This window comes from Rhipicephalus microplus, chromosome 5 (assembly GCF_043290135.1).
Source record: "Rhipicephalus microplus isolate Deutch F79 chromosome 5, USDA_Rmic, whole genome shotgun sequence".
NCBI classification, from domain to species: Eukaryota; Metazoa; Arthropoda; class Arachnida; order Ixodida; family Ixodidae; genus Rhipicephalus; species Rhipicephalus microplus.
In genome coordinates, this window is record NC_134704.1 from 148,339,156 (window position 1) to 148,354,056 (window position 14,901).

The 14,901-nt window shown below is 44.2% G+C and overlaps 1 protein-coding gene across 2 annotated transcripts in view; it reads right to left on the reverse strand.

Moving 5' to 3' along the window:
- The window catches only part of dsf (nuclear receptor dissatisfaction), a 69,505-nt gene that overhangs the window by 42,636 nt on the left and 11,968 nt on the right, over positions 1-14,901 (reverse strand). For both annotated transcript variants that reach the window (XM_075896027.1, XM_075896026.1), the window contains exons 2-3: positions 7,619-7,699; positions 4,358-4,519 (exon numbers count right to left, since the gene is read on the reverse strand). In XM_075896027.1, the coding sequence (XP_075752142.1) occupies positions 4,358-4,519; positions 7,619-7,699 (243 nt within the window). The remainder of the gene's footprint in view (positions 1-4,357; positions 4,520-7,618; positions 7,700-14,901) is intronic.

The following is a 14,901-nucleotide window of genomic DNA, read 5'->3' on the forward strand; positions in this document are numbered from 1 at the left end:
TGTGAAAGCAAGGCTTTGGCAAGAGGTTGGGTGCCCAAGCCATGTCTCAATGCTCTCTCAAAAAATAATACAATTCTATGTTGTTACACCACTTCATTTTTACATTAAGGGGCTAAATACAGACAGAGCAGGCAAACGCCAGAAAGCAAAGCACTTAAAGATAAGCCGCTGCTGTTAAATATTTTTTTCCTTGCTTTAGAAGATTTTTAAAAATTTAATATTGTTCCTGTGTGGATTTTACAAGTGTAGGTTAAACTTGATGTATGAATCCTTTCTGAATATTCTTTTTCTGTTTACTGACCCAAATACAAGAGAATGCCAGATTTGAAAAACAAGCAAAATAGTATGTTGCCACTCGCCACGCATACTATAGCAATAAACCCTTGAGTAAGTGGCAACTCTGCTTAATTCAATTGTGAATGGTGACTTTGGTCTTTGGCGTACCATCAACAGTGCGATTAATTTGATCTACGAGAACAACTGTAGATCTCTATAAAAATGCATGTTATTTGAATGGAAATGTGTCTATTATTTGTCATTTTCAGTATTTCTTCTGATTCAGTGTCTTTACTTATTGTGTGAACAAATTGTGTTGAGTGTTCATGTGTTTTTGTGAAATTTTTTATGCCAAGTGTGCTATTGAAAATATTTAGCATCTCTTTGTGATTATTTGTAGTTGTGAATATTTTTCTAGCATCTATTGGGCTGTTTTAGGAGACATGTTCTTTGTCGCACACGCTGATAAGTACATAATGGGGCAAGGCCCTCTTCAAGCTATTTCAGCTTTTTCCATCTGCTTTCACTTTGAGAAAAAAAAATGAAAGTGATTGATATGCATGGATTTTGTGGAGTACGGTCATTGTGCTGCCCCACCAAATAAACTTTTAACTTATTCCCGTGAACGATTGTTGTCTGTATTTTTTTCCACACCTTCATTACAAATTCACTCTGATTTCTTGGGCATGATTAGGATAGGTCTTTCCTTCTGTGCACTACCACACATTTTCTTGCACTTTTCAGGAGAATATATCAGCTGAGAGCGCGTAAGGTGCTTAAGTTTGTAGAATATTGTTTTATTTAGTGAGAGTTGGACTTCACTAAAGTTACTATTGAGTACAAACGCTAGAATATTGGTGGAGAAATGTGAGCCGCTTATATGCCACTCTGCGACTTATTAAATTAGTAATCATGAAAACATTAGTCTCTTTTATCTAAAGGCAATCGATGTCAGTGCACGTTAAAATTTCCGGAGTCCTCCACTACGGCGTGCTTCATAAGCAGAAAGTGGTTTCGTAAATCAATTATCTAAAGGCAATAAAACTGCGAGAGCGCAATACAAAACTGGCTGTTTACAGCGTATATTGCATCCCGCTGATGACGCGCTCATGTTTAGCGATACTTCATGCGCCAGAACGACGGCCAGAGCAAGAATATGCTCAGGCAAAAGAAGAAAAGCAACGAAAATGGCTATGAACAGGGGTTGCACAAGAGTAGTTTGTGCTTGAAGCGCTGGCAAACTAACCTTCGCGCTGCGTTGGCCGAGAGCAGCAACGCGTCGCTTCCATTGCAGGTGGTGGTGGCGCCATCTACCAGGTGAGACATAAAGTGCGTCAGTGCACCGCCTCCAGTCAGCCCACTACCCCTTTCTAGAACACTTTAACACGACGAAGGGTGCCCCAGTGACAGCTGGCAGACTGAAACCGGTGTCGTTTCAATAAAGTGTAAACCCACGCGCGTACGCCCGCACATACACAAACACGCACTCTCTGTGTCTCTCTGACTCACTCACGTCCATGAAATAACGACTAAACATGACATCTACCAAACGCTTTGAAGCGTTTGAATGCACTGGCATGGCTGCTAACGTTTTACAGACGATAGTCTTTCTTGGGGACCTTCGACGCAAATATTTTGGTCGGTCTGTCTGTCTGTACATTCGCCTGTTTGTCCGCCCTTAACAGTACCCTAAACGGCACCTATAAGGCCGAACAGTATACTCCAAACGGCCGACCCCATCCGCAGCGCCCACCAGTACTGCTCAAAATTCGGCGTTCATATTTGTGTGATTGTCAAATAAAAAGCAATTATTGCGCATATCTGAGGCACCATAACAACACGTCAATATTCTTTATGTGTGTCTCTTACTAGAAAATGCATAAATAAGTAGTTATAAGGACCGTACGTTTATCACGTTGCGCTTCCCAGGCAACGCTTGCACGAAAAGGCAAGTGTTTTCAACGCTTTGCTAAGACGACATGGTGGTGGCACCTACTCCTCGCCTTGTCTACACTTTATCACCTCCGAGACAGGTGCGCAGAGCGCGCGGGCTTCGTTTTCCAAGATAACCACCAGATAGCCCTCATGTCTCACGTGTGACGTGACTTGATGTGCTCGTTCGCCTCCACTGCACGCACGAGGCACTCTAACGCAGCGCCTTCAGAATACCATTCACAGATTTTCTTGCGCAGAACATCAAATAAACGTTTAGTTCACTCTCTCCGCACACAAGACTATCGTCCTTCGACGACATTTGCAGTGTTACATGCAGATATGGGGCCAATTTTTTTATGTAGCTACCTTGCCACCTTCTTGATGTAGCGTCGCATGAGTGCGTCCGTTGTTTTTTTTTTCTTGCCACGCGAAACTGCACAACCTCAGCCAATGCAGCTTACGGTACGAAAACATCCAAGCATATTTCAGCACACGATAACCTGAAGATCCTGAGGTTATTTTCTTAATTTCACCCTCTCCAACTACAATAAGATAGTTACCTAAATAAAGTGCCTCTTGCTGATGAATAGTTAAACAGAATATATACATTAACATAGAGCAGTTAGAAGCTCCTGGAGCCAATTGTTTTGATGCGAAGCATTTCTTCGCGAACTTCGGCGACATTGAGCTTTATCTATCTATCTATCTATCTATCTATCTATCTATCTATCTATCTATCTATCTATCTATCTATCTATCTATCTATCTATCTATCTATCTATCTATCTATCTATCTATCTATCTATCTATCTATCTATCTATCTTGCCGCTTAAGACTTTTAGCTTTCCTGGCCGTTTCGATAATGGTATCGATACCGGACTTGGTATAACATAACATGACTGTGTGAAGAACATATTCCACTAGTCATAACATCGAAAGCATGCTATCTATGTCTTGAATGTCAATTTACATTTCATAGTCTTGCAGCTCTTGTGGTGGTTTCGTTCACATGGCATGTTGCAAAACCGGTACGGTATGGCATGATTGCATGTGAAACACAAGGGACAGACCCTAACATGAAAATCATGACATGCGTATCATGTAACGACGCGACTACATGCCACGCTCATGATGCGCTCGTGGTCGTTTCGATAGCATCACATATACCAAACATGGTATTTCGTGACGCCAATGAAGAATGAAGGTGCAAACATGATAATCATGAGATGCGTGTCATGTGAGAACATGACTACATGCCACAGTCAAGGCACCAATACATTTTGATGTTGCCACGCCAGGCGCCAGTCCTGCCCTATACCGACATGCACGCGCCGCGCTGCGTTGCTTGACGCATGCGCGCTTCAGCGTGTCCGGAGTCACTCCGTCATGAAACGAGGGAGAAGCAGTATTGCCTTGTTGCACCGCTTTGCTCCAGGATTGTTTCTCATTTATTTATTTGATTTGCATCTTTCTTGATTTTTCGGTCACGCATAAAATGATTATTTTTCGCTCACAATCAAAAGTGCCGACACCGACACCAAACGGCAACGCCAGAATTTTGGCGAAACGTGCTCTTTAATGCTATTGCGTCAAAACGATAGGAACATTATCAGAATGCAAAGCAAGCGGTAATCAGAACAACAGAATCGAACTTCAGGCTATTGAGCAATAAATGAATTATTCAACGCGCAAAAGAGGTTATATGTCACCAGTGTACAGGAATTACTTGAGTCAATGGTTTCTGGAGGCATCATACACATCTTTGAAAGTAATGTGCGTCTTCAGGCAGTAGTTAAAAAGTTCGGTAATAAAGCAGAGTTAATGACTTAGTTGAGGCTGAAACAAAAGTAGCCTGTTTTTTGCGATGTTAGCGTGACTATGCTTATGTCATCTGTCTTGCTTGAAGTGGTGGATATAGCCAGAAAACCGGATAATTCTGCTCCAGTTTTCTGGACATCACCAGCATTTACCCAGGCCAAGAATAAAAGTGTAGAGTATATACGTTCGGTTTACTTTCTTTCTTCTGCGCCCTACCTTTCTTCCACATTTGGCTGAAGTTACGCGCAAAAATGTGTGTGGAGAAATCTGTTATAGGACAGTCTGTAGACAACCGTGTTAGAATGACACGTGATGAGAAGCACTCACCGTCCTTGTTCATGCTGGCCTCAAAGCAACGTCGTAGCCGGCAGGCCCGACACTGGTTCCGGTGGGTCTTGTCGATGGGGCACTTTCCCTTCAGCTCGCCCTGGGCCTTGCACGTGTACACCCGATTGCGGTGGATGCTGCGCTTGAAGAAGCCCGAGCAACCTGCACAAGATGCCACACGAACCGCTCGTCGTCTAGGCCTTGCTTCGCTATAGCGAGAAAAATAAACAAATGTGCATAAACGGCTGCAGGAATGTCAGGTGTCCATACAGTCCTAGCAGAAAGTTTAGTACTTGTGGAATTATATGGGTAGAAATTAAGAAGACTTCAATAGTAGAAGTTTACGCAATACGATAAGTCAATATGGTAGCCTCTAGTAGTAGAATAGTAGCAGAAAAAAACTTTAATTTTTACAGAGACCAAACGAGCTGGAACCTCAGTGCCAAAAGGGGGACAAAAGAAAGTTGTGTCTGTTGAGTATGCTTACCATCTAGCAAATTTCGTGCTTGTCTCCACTACAGTTTTGCAGGGTGCACCACTGATACAACGAACCATCTGTCCCACACAATTTCAGAGCCTTAACTCTCCTTTTATGCATGTTACAAGTTATAACATGTGTAGCGCTCTGTCGAACTCGAGAGACGGGTCTCTAGAGAGTTGTGCGGCGGTAGACGTTCCAGTATTTAGAGAGTCAATGTGACTCTCTGGAGACAGCGCTACTGTGACAGGCGCCTGCATAAAAGTACATTTTTTTTTCAGTACAGGTGGAATAATGCATCTTGGATGTGTACAGGTAGTATGGGTATATACACGCCACTGCTTCTATTCCTCTTCTGACGCACGCAGATCTTCATATATATTAGCAGGAATTATGCGAATCTCAAGAGAACTGATACACCTGGAGACAGATTGTCGAGTAGTAAGAATTTATTCAAGAATAGTAATGAACTCAATTTTATCAATGACAAACATAAACGCCCCCCAAAACAGCTAACTCTATCTCTGGTGGCCAATCCAGATGAGCCCAATTTTTAGAGAAGAATAACAAGCCAATTGTGATTTCATTTCATATACCACAGAAAAAAACCGCAGGGTTCATCTACAATCGCTTAAGACGACTAGAATTCAGTCTTCCTGTTTGGATATGTGATCATCATCACTTATCCTAATAGAAGTTTTGTCGAAGCGCACCGAAAACACACTTACAGAAGAGGCCAATTATGAGCGTATACAATCCAACTGGCCCAACTTGCTATCTTGCTGCGTCATCACTTAGGCTAGGATGGGATTATTTCAAGATATTCACATGAAACAGTGCAAAAGACGAAGCACACAGAAAGACTTAACATCACGAGCGCTGTTCTGTGTGCTAACGCTAACTTATTATGAACCAAAACCTACTGGCCAAGCTATCCCTTTTGCTGCAGATAATTTTAAAGCAAGATTTTATGTTAATGCTGCACTTGATGATGATGATGTTACATTGTCCTCATAATCATCACCTTTATCTGTCAAATAAGCTTTGTCATCTTGATGAAGAATATTTAAGGTGTTAATTGTGTTATAGACGACGACGACTTCACCAACGTTCACTTTTCCTTAATGATGAGGGTTATCTGGCTGTCTCCTTCTCCAGCAAATACTGTTAGGTGTCAATTGATGTCAAAGGCACGGTCACATAGAATTTTACATCTCGTCACTGTTGCTATAAATCACTAACTACCCACTTTCCATGGTCGGAAACTATCTTCGCTTGAGAGCGCGATGGTTGTTTACTCGAAAGACATTGTTACGGCGCCTATGCACTATCTGGTTTGCGAGAGCGCCCGGCAGGGCGATCTTGAAAACATGGCTATAACTACGTGAGTGCACGAAACCATGCGCACATCAGCACCTCGTCGACAAAAAGATTCTCAACAGTGGCTCCCGGTGTACCGCATTAATTCGCCCTAGAATAGTGTACTTTTGCGTGACACCACAAAAAAGCGACACCAAAAAAATTTCTGTGAATCCATCACCGCAAAAAATATATATATACGTAGCAATGTGGACTTATTGGACCTAAATATGCCACCCTTCGTGGTTGCCTTTTCAGGGAGGCTGCGTTGCTCAGCTTGACAATGCTTATCAGTAACTTTCATAAACACATAACCGAATCGGGCTCATGTCTAAAGACATTTTTCCACCTCACTACTTATCTTTGTTCCCGTCTGTGCAATTTGTTTATTTTTTCTCTTTTCGTTTTCTTTCATTAGTTCTGTTTTTTTGTCTTCCTCAATGTTTCCCCCTTCCTGAGAAAGCATGCAGGTGTTGTGCACCGCTATGTGGCAGTTGTCACCCTGCTGCCCCCCCCCCCCCCCCGCCACCGCTTTTAAACTAAATAGTGCTTCTACTGCTGCTCATACTACTACCACTACTGCTACTATTATTACTACGACTGCTATTACTACTACTACTAATAATATTATTATTAATAGTAATGCTATACTAATCTTGTTAAAGTAATAATATTTTTTTATCTGATAGGGGGTACGTATCTCAAAAACGTGGGCCCTTGGAATATGGATGCCTTGCGCATCGTCTCACTGTAGACTAATTTCAGTAGATAGGTCAGCCTGGTGCGTCACACCATGACAGATAACGCAATGCGCAAGCCATTCCATTGTTTCCCACACAGCAGCCCTTCGGTTCAGCACGGGTGCTCTCAACTTTCCCAGAACCTGGTCTTACGTGTTCTCATAGGCGCTCCAGAGTCGTGGGGCACGGTTACTCGTGATTTAAGAGGGGCGTTTTGAAACAACACCAAAATTGACTAAAACACGTTGCTGGGCTAGTTGGTCCGGGTTCATCATTCATTAAGCTATGGTGCAACACGACAAGGACACAAAAGAGAGATACACGCTGTGCGTGTGAGTGTCTTTCTTTTGTGTCCTTGTTTTGGTGCGCTATAGACATATGAATAAAAAAAATGGTTGCAAGTAACGATATACGAAACGGGGACTATGTACGATTCAGTTTAGAGATTGAAAGGCACAAAGCTAGTAAAACATGGCGTTCATAAAGAGTGTTTTTGGTTATCTAGGTGCCTTCGAAGTAATCGCTATCTGTGGATTCTAATTATACTTTTTCGTTCATGCGTTTACGGACACGTGCAGGCTCTACACAAAATTTGCAAAATAACTAAATGACGCATGGCCCTTGCATGTGTATATCCGGTTAGCATATACATAATACATGAAGTGTTTTTACGTGGTTGCTTACCGTCGCAGCTGTATATTCCGTAGTGTTTCCCTGAACTCCTGTCGCCGCAGACTCTACAAGGAATGTCCAGGAGGCGATCCCCTGCGGTGTCAGCCGAGGTAAAAGAAAAGAGAAAGAACTGTCAATACAGTCACGGAGAAGTTCTTTGCGCATCAAAATAATCCCTTAAATTTACTGTACTCATGGGTATCTGAAGGTTTGTCACACCACCCCCTTCCCCCTCTGTATGGTATCATATATAAGGCATACTTTGTAAACAACCCGTTTTTTGACATGGCGATTGGGTTGGCCGCCCCTTTCTACCTCCCCCCCCCCCCCATACTCACGCCTACACCTATATTGTTTTCTGAGATTTTATGGTATACCAAAAAGCAGCATTTTTTTTTTAAATATCGCCATGAATATCTTGAATATGTTTACTTAGTGCCTGCGCTACATTTATACTCCATCTGTTGCTGTGCATAACTCTATCAGCTCCTATTTTAATGTACTGTTTATGAGTTTTAGGTATTTGCATAATAATTTCTCACTCATTTTTTATCCAAGCAGTACAATTTGCATTGCACTCTTTTGAAATGAGGAACAAAGGCTCCTATGCCACGCTCTGGTTGTTATATGCCCTTGCTCTTCTACGTAGCTTTACGTCAACCCCCATATATATATATATATATATATATATATATATATATATATATATATATATATATATATATATATATATATATATATATATATAGTGTCATCGCTAAGGCTGGTTTTCTTGATAAGAGACATGTACCTGTTCTGAAGCGAGACTAAACTCCTATACTCTTTCTCTCAGTGCTATCTCAATGATTGGCTTGCTGCATCATTTTCAGCCGTTTCTTTTTCAAGTGTTGGTGAATTCGAGCTTTTACCATTCTATAGATATATGGTCACGGCATCGTACTTTGTCAAGCACTTCCACATTCTACACAATGCTTCGGTGTGCACTTCGAGATAATAAAGGTGATTTGTTAGAACGAAACGAGAGGAGGAACCAGGAGCACAACAGCAAAACTGTTCAAGGGGAGAGGGCGACACATGCGTAAAGAGGCGATGTTTGTTGCAAGCAAACAAACAATTAGTAAGTAACAAATGGAAAGTGTGAACAAGACGGGGCTACATGTGCGATTTGGAAAAAAAGAGCAACAAAACAAAAATAAACAAGCCTAAGTGGTGAAGGACGTGATGGTTGTCATGCTAAAAGGAAAATATCGATTTGTTTCGAGATGAAAGGGGAAAGTGGTCACGGAAATGCACCGGATGTAAACTCAGAGCGGGTCTTTACGCACAATGATTTGACAAAGACACACTGCTGTTTCCTGATGGCGAACCCTGAGCACGTCTTTGAGCATGCACGTCGTATTGGGAACTCGAGAATAATGTTAAACACGTTTTATTTCTTATCGACACAATATTACATCGCTTCCTATATGGTGCTGCCATCTATGCGTCACCCTTAGATTAAAATAATTCAATATAGACTGAAGTCCATAAAAACTAAAGTAGCGCCAGCCATGCCCCTTCGCCTTTGCCTCCTCTCTCAGCAGCTGCACCAACGCCCCTACAGCGTCCAGTGGGAAACTATACACAGGCCACGGCCTTACTCTACTCCCTGTTCAGAGTGGAAGAGAGAGTCGAGCCGACCGTGCAATGGCTTACCCTCTGCTGGCGCAGAGGGAAGGGTGAGCTGATGTCGTCGTGAAATAAAAAAACACATGTGACTTAAGACAGGAAAGATGCTGGTGGTTGTAATATCAAGGCTAATACATGAGTCACAATACAATTTTACAAACGCACCCATAATCACGCACAGTGTTTTACCGATTGTCAATTGCAGATATGAGGTTCACGATTTGCTAACTTCTGCAGGCACGGGGTAGAGGAGGAGCCTGACCACTGACACGAATGGCGCCACTTGAGTTATTTCTGGAGAATTTAGACCAAACAGGTAACTGACGCCATCTACATTGTCGATCCGAAATTTGTATCTCAGAAGAAACACTTCCACTTTTCTCTCAAACAGGCTGATCCAGTATTGAGTGTGGTCTAGAAAAAGGACAACACTAGCCGGGTGTTTACATTTGCCAATTAATTTTACTTCGATGTGCTTATATTTCACACCTATTCAAACACGGTCACCACGGCTGGGAATCGAGCCTGCATGCCTCCTCGAATTACCTGTGAAGCAAATAAGTATCCACAAAATACGATAGTGGCAAATCGGAGAGCGCGAAAGTGAAAGAATCACAGAGACCAAAAAAAAAAAAAAAGAAGCGTACACGACAGGCGCTGACTTCGATACAGTTCAGAGAATAAAGAGTATACCTCTAATATATGAGTCACCATACAAGCTTACAAACACACCCACCAATACGCACATTGGTTTAGCGATTGTTATTTGCAGATATTAGATTCACGATTTGCTAACTTCCACTGACCAAATAAGCAAACAAAAACACAAAGGGCGCTTAACTTCAACTTTAAGAGTAGAACGCGCAAGCGTCGTCGGGCCCCATGCTCGTGTATTTTCCTCAATTGCCAGATTCACTTTTCTATCCAATCTTAAAATGAGACTTACTACCGTATTCACAAACGCTTCCGAACTCAGGTTCCATGTTGCTACTCCCTGAAGGCAATGCGTTTGAAACGCGTTTGTACACTGCTTTCACCATCGTCAGCCTGATTATTCTCAGCTGTTTGAAGGCAATGCGCTTTTGCACGTAAATGTTGCATGGGTATTTTAGCGTGCCTACTCTAAGATTTGCATTCATACGCGCGAACTACCGCGAGCTGCACGCTGGGGCAGCAGCGCCTTTTTAGCATTTCCACGATTACTTTTTTCTGCAATTAGAATTTATGCGCATTATTTCGAGATACAGAGTGGTTTTACTCATGTTCAGTGTTTAACTGATCTTATTTATAGGGAGTGGCTACTCTTACCTTTACTCAGCATCAGACCACTGTTCAAGTGAATGCCGAAACGCGCGCCAAGGGCAAGTATGACGTATACAAATTAGCGGTGGACAGGTCGGTCTTCCATCGAATAAATTGTGCCTCTGCGCATGTCTTTCACGAACATCCGCGTGCAGTTGGCGTCAAGAAATGCTGCAGAGCGAACCTCAAAAACGTTTTGTTACTGCATCCAGTTGCTATTTAGAAAATGGGGACTGTTATACCTGGTACATAATCTCCACATCAGTACACTGGTTGTCTTGGTCGTGGTTCACTGTTACAAATCTATGCTGGAATATGCAAACTGTACTTAATATTCAAAAGAGTGAGAAATGTCAGTGGCATACGCTTTCACGATGACTTCTGCACCTGACTTCTGACTTCTGTACTTGATGTTCAAGTTCATCATGAAATTACACAACCAGTAATCAAACATCAACCAACCGATTTTCCATTTCGATCTTTCTCTGTCTCGCTGCCTTCCGTTTGTTTCTTTTGTGCCAATGCTGTCCTAAAATTATCAGTTCAATTTGTTGTGCAGAACACGAGCATTAATATACATGGGCCAGTGTTTCAGGAAGCTGTGTTTCGCTCGCTGGATTCCGAGCTGACCGGTTGTGCCCTTGCGATCTCCGACATCAGCGTAGCTATGGCCGACCGGGATGGCCCTACGTTATCTCCTGACGCCGACCTCTGACGACAGCGTAGCTCTGGCCTACTGGACTTGCCCTACGCCATCTACCGACGCCGACAAGAGCTCTCGCAAGTGGTGCCTCATCCTCGGACTCCTGTGACCGTGTTTCCATTCCTATCTGTCCTATCCCCTCGATATGTCCTCGCTCGCTGTCCCAGCGCATCTCTCTCCCTCCCTCTCTCTCTCTCTCTACCTTTAATCCTATACTTTTAATCGATCCTTACCCCCATCCCTTGTGACTTACTACTGTTGAGGTGTCGCACCCTGATGCAGACAGTTACGGGGCTCACTTTTCTCTTCTTTTCTCTCTCATAGCCGCATCTCTTTAGCAAGCTGTCGCGCGTGCACTAAAGTGCGGCCGCACCGCGAACCCGTAACTTCTCAGCTTCCGCTGTTCTCGCGTCTGTTTTCTTTTTTTTTTTCTCCTCCTTCACGCCCGCGCGCCCGCGAACATGAGCGGGCGTGCGTCTCGATTTTTCTTTCTCCCACCACCCTCTCTTTTCGCCGTTCATGGCGCAGTCGTTGCCGACGATTCGGCGCACCCTTTCGCTTCCCTTTCAGGCGCATCCGCGTACGGGGCCGCATGCGCACTTCGACCGCTTATCAGCGACTGCTATAGGCGGCATATCTCATGTGCGAGGCTGCCTAAAAAGAGTCACTTATATCTCTCTTCGCCGGCCTATCCACAGCCGTGATAATAGACAGGACGTGAGAGCACGCCGCCTCTATGCCACCGGCTGACTGAGAGTGTACATTACTTTATATACAGATGTCTCGAATGAGTCAAGTATATATATATATATATATATATATATATATATATATATATATATATATATATATATATATATATATATATATATATATATATATATATATATATATATATATATTAGGCTTTCATAGATTACGAGAAGGCGTCTGACTCATTCGAGACATCTGTATATAAAGTAATGTACACGCTCAGTCAGGTGCCGGATGACGGGTGGCATACAGGCGGCGTGCTCTCACGTCCTATATATATATATATATATATATATATATATATATATATATATATATTATGAAGTCTTGGTAGTCTTGGTTGCGACAGCGTTTAATTGAGGAAACACCTCGCAAAACGAACGGGCAGAGCCAGTACACAGACGATGGCGATGATGATGACCCAGAGTGGCAATGAGGACAAAGAGACAAGCGGATGATGGTGATTGTGATCATGCAGGGATGAGGACGTTGCAAGTAACAAATGCCCACACTAATTCCCCCCACTTGGAAGCGGACACCCTGGCCGCCGTAAGTCAAAGTGACGGGGAACGTCGCGTGAAAGGTTTCATGCGACAAACGTGGACAATCTCTGTGCTGCGGTATAGCGGCGGTCTGTTGGGGCGACGAGTGGTGTCACACGATAATTAACCGGCGAAGTCTGTTCTAAAACAATGTATGACCCGATGAAGCGTGGTTGGAATTTGTCACAAAGACCAGGAGTGCGAATTGGTGTCCAAAGCAGCACCTCGTCACCAGGTTGGAAAGACACAACGTGGTGGGATTCGTCATAGGTGATCTTCCGCTCGTGCTGTCTCGCTTCAGTATTGATGCGAGCCTGATGGCGAGACTGGGCCAGGCGGGAAATGTATTCTTCGCTAGAAGACTGACATCAATTCCCATGGCTGCTAAAGAAGGAGACGTCGAAAAAGGTAGTCAGGGTGCGTCCGTACACGAGATAAAACAGTGAGTAGCAAGTTGTTCGCTGAACGGCGGTGTTGTAAGCGAATGTCAGGAATGGTAAAAGAGTGTCCCAGTTTTTGTGGTCGGGTTGGACGTAAACGGCTATCATGTCTGCAAGTGTTCGGTGAAATCTTTCTGTGAGACCATTTGTCTGAGAGTGGTAGCTTGAAGCTGTCTTGTGAGTAGTTCCAGAAGCGCGCAGTACTTCATTTACCATTTGTGACAGGAACACTTTGCCGCGATCACTAATCAGTACACGAGGAGCCCCATGACGCGGGATGATGGCGTGAAGAATAAAGTCTGCAACTTCCACAGCTGAGCCTGTAATAACAGAGGAAGTCTCAGCGTATCGTGTCAGGTGGTCCATGGCGGTCCCTCATCGTTTGCCAGCAGATGTGACGGGGAGAGGTCCGTAAAGGTGAACACCTACAACCTCGAAAGGCATTGACGGGCACGGAAGTGGCTGTAGAGGTCCAGCAGGTGCAGACGTGGGGAGTTTACGACGCTGTCATGGGTAGCAGGAACCGACGTACCACGCTACACTAGAAGAAAGGCCAGGCCAGTAATAACGACATCGAATGCGGTCAAGAGTTTTTTTAAAACCAAGATGACCAGCAGTCAAGTCGTCGTGGAAGGCTTCGAGCACCTGAAGTCGAAGAGAGCGTGGCAGTACAGGAACCCAGCGCTGACCGTCAGGGTGGTAGACGTGGCGGTAGACAACCCCATTGTCCAGCTTAAAGTGCAGGAGTTGACGACGGAGTCGCGCGTTTGGTGGATGAGAAACTCCCGAAAGGTGGTCCATCATGCGTCTGCAGTATGAATCGGACCGCTGGTGGGAGATAAATGTTGCCTGGTTGTCCGAAAAGGGTTGCGTTATTGATGCGAGCGTATGAACTTTGGTAGATGTGGCGGTTGAGTTCTCACCAACGCTGATATGGGTAGTTGGAAGCGGGCAACGAGATAAAGCATCGGCGTCTCGATGTTTTCTGCATAACTTGTAAGTTATGTCAAAGTCGTACTCCTGCAAGCGTATTATCCACCGACCCAAGCGTCCGGACAAGTTCTTCAGTGTAGAAAGCCAGCATAAGGCATGGTGGTCCGTAACGATTGTGAAGTGACGGCCGTGGAGATAGGGACGGATCTTCTGGACCGACCAAACCACAGCTAAACCCTCTTGCTCAGTTATAGTGTAGTTCTTTTCAGCAGGGGTGAGTACGCGACTGGCATATGCAACAACTTTCTCTGGGGAAGACTTGTCGCGTTGTAGAAGAACGGCTCCTATACCAAGGCCGCTAGCGTCGGTATGGAGGATAGTTGGTGCGGCTTCGTCAAAGTGGCAGAGCAGAGGTTCAGACGTGAGTGCCCGCTTCAACAGCTCGAATGCCGTTTGACATTCTTGAGACCAGAGAAAGGGGACGTTCGAAGCGAGTAGTTGGTGTAATGGAGCAGCAATAGAAGCGAAGTGCTGGATAAACCGGCGAAAATAGGAGGCGAGGCCAAGGAAACTGCGAAGCTCCTTTGGTTTTTCGGGACGCGGAAAGTGAAGGACTGCAGAAATCTTGTCAGGGTCGGGCCGGATGCCATCTTTGCTAACGACATGTCCTAAGACCTTGATAGATTTGCTAGCGAAAGAGCATTTCTTAGTGTTTATTTGAAGCCCGGCGCCGGCAAGGCACATCAGAACTTGATCCAGTCGTTCTAGGTGCTCAGGAAACGTTGACGAAAAGATAATAATGTCGTCCAGGTAGCACAGGCAACTTTTCCATTTCAGACCGCGCAGCACGGTATCTATCATGCGCTCAAAAGTCGCGGGTGCGTTGCAGAGCCCGAAAGGCATCACGTTGAATTCACATAGCCCGTCGGGGGTTGCAAACGCCGTTTTCTGCTT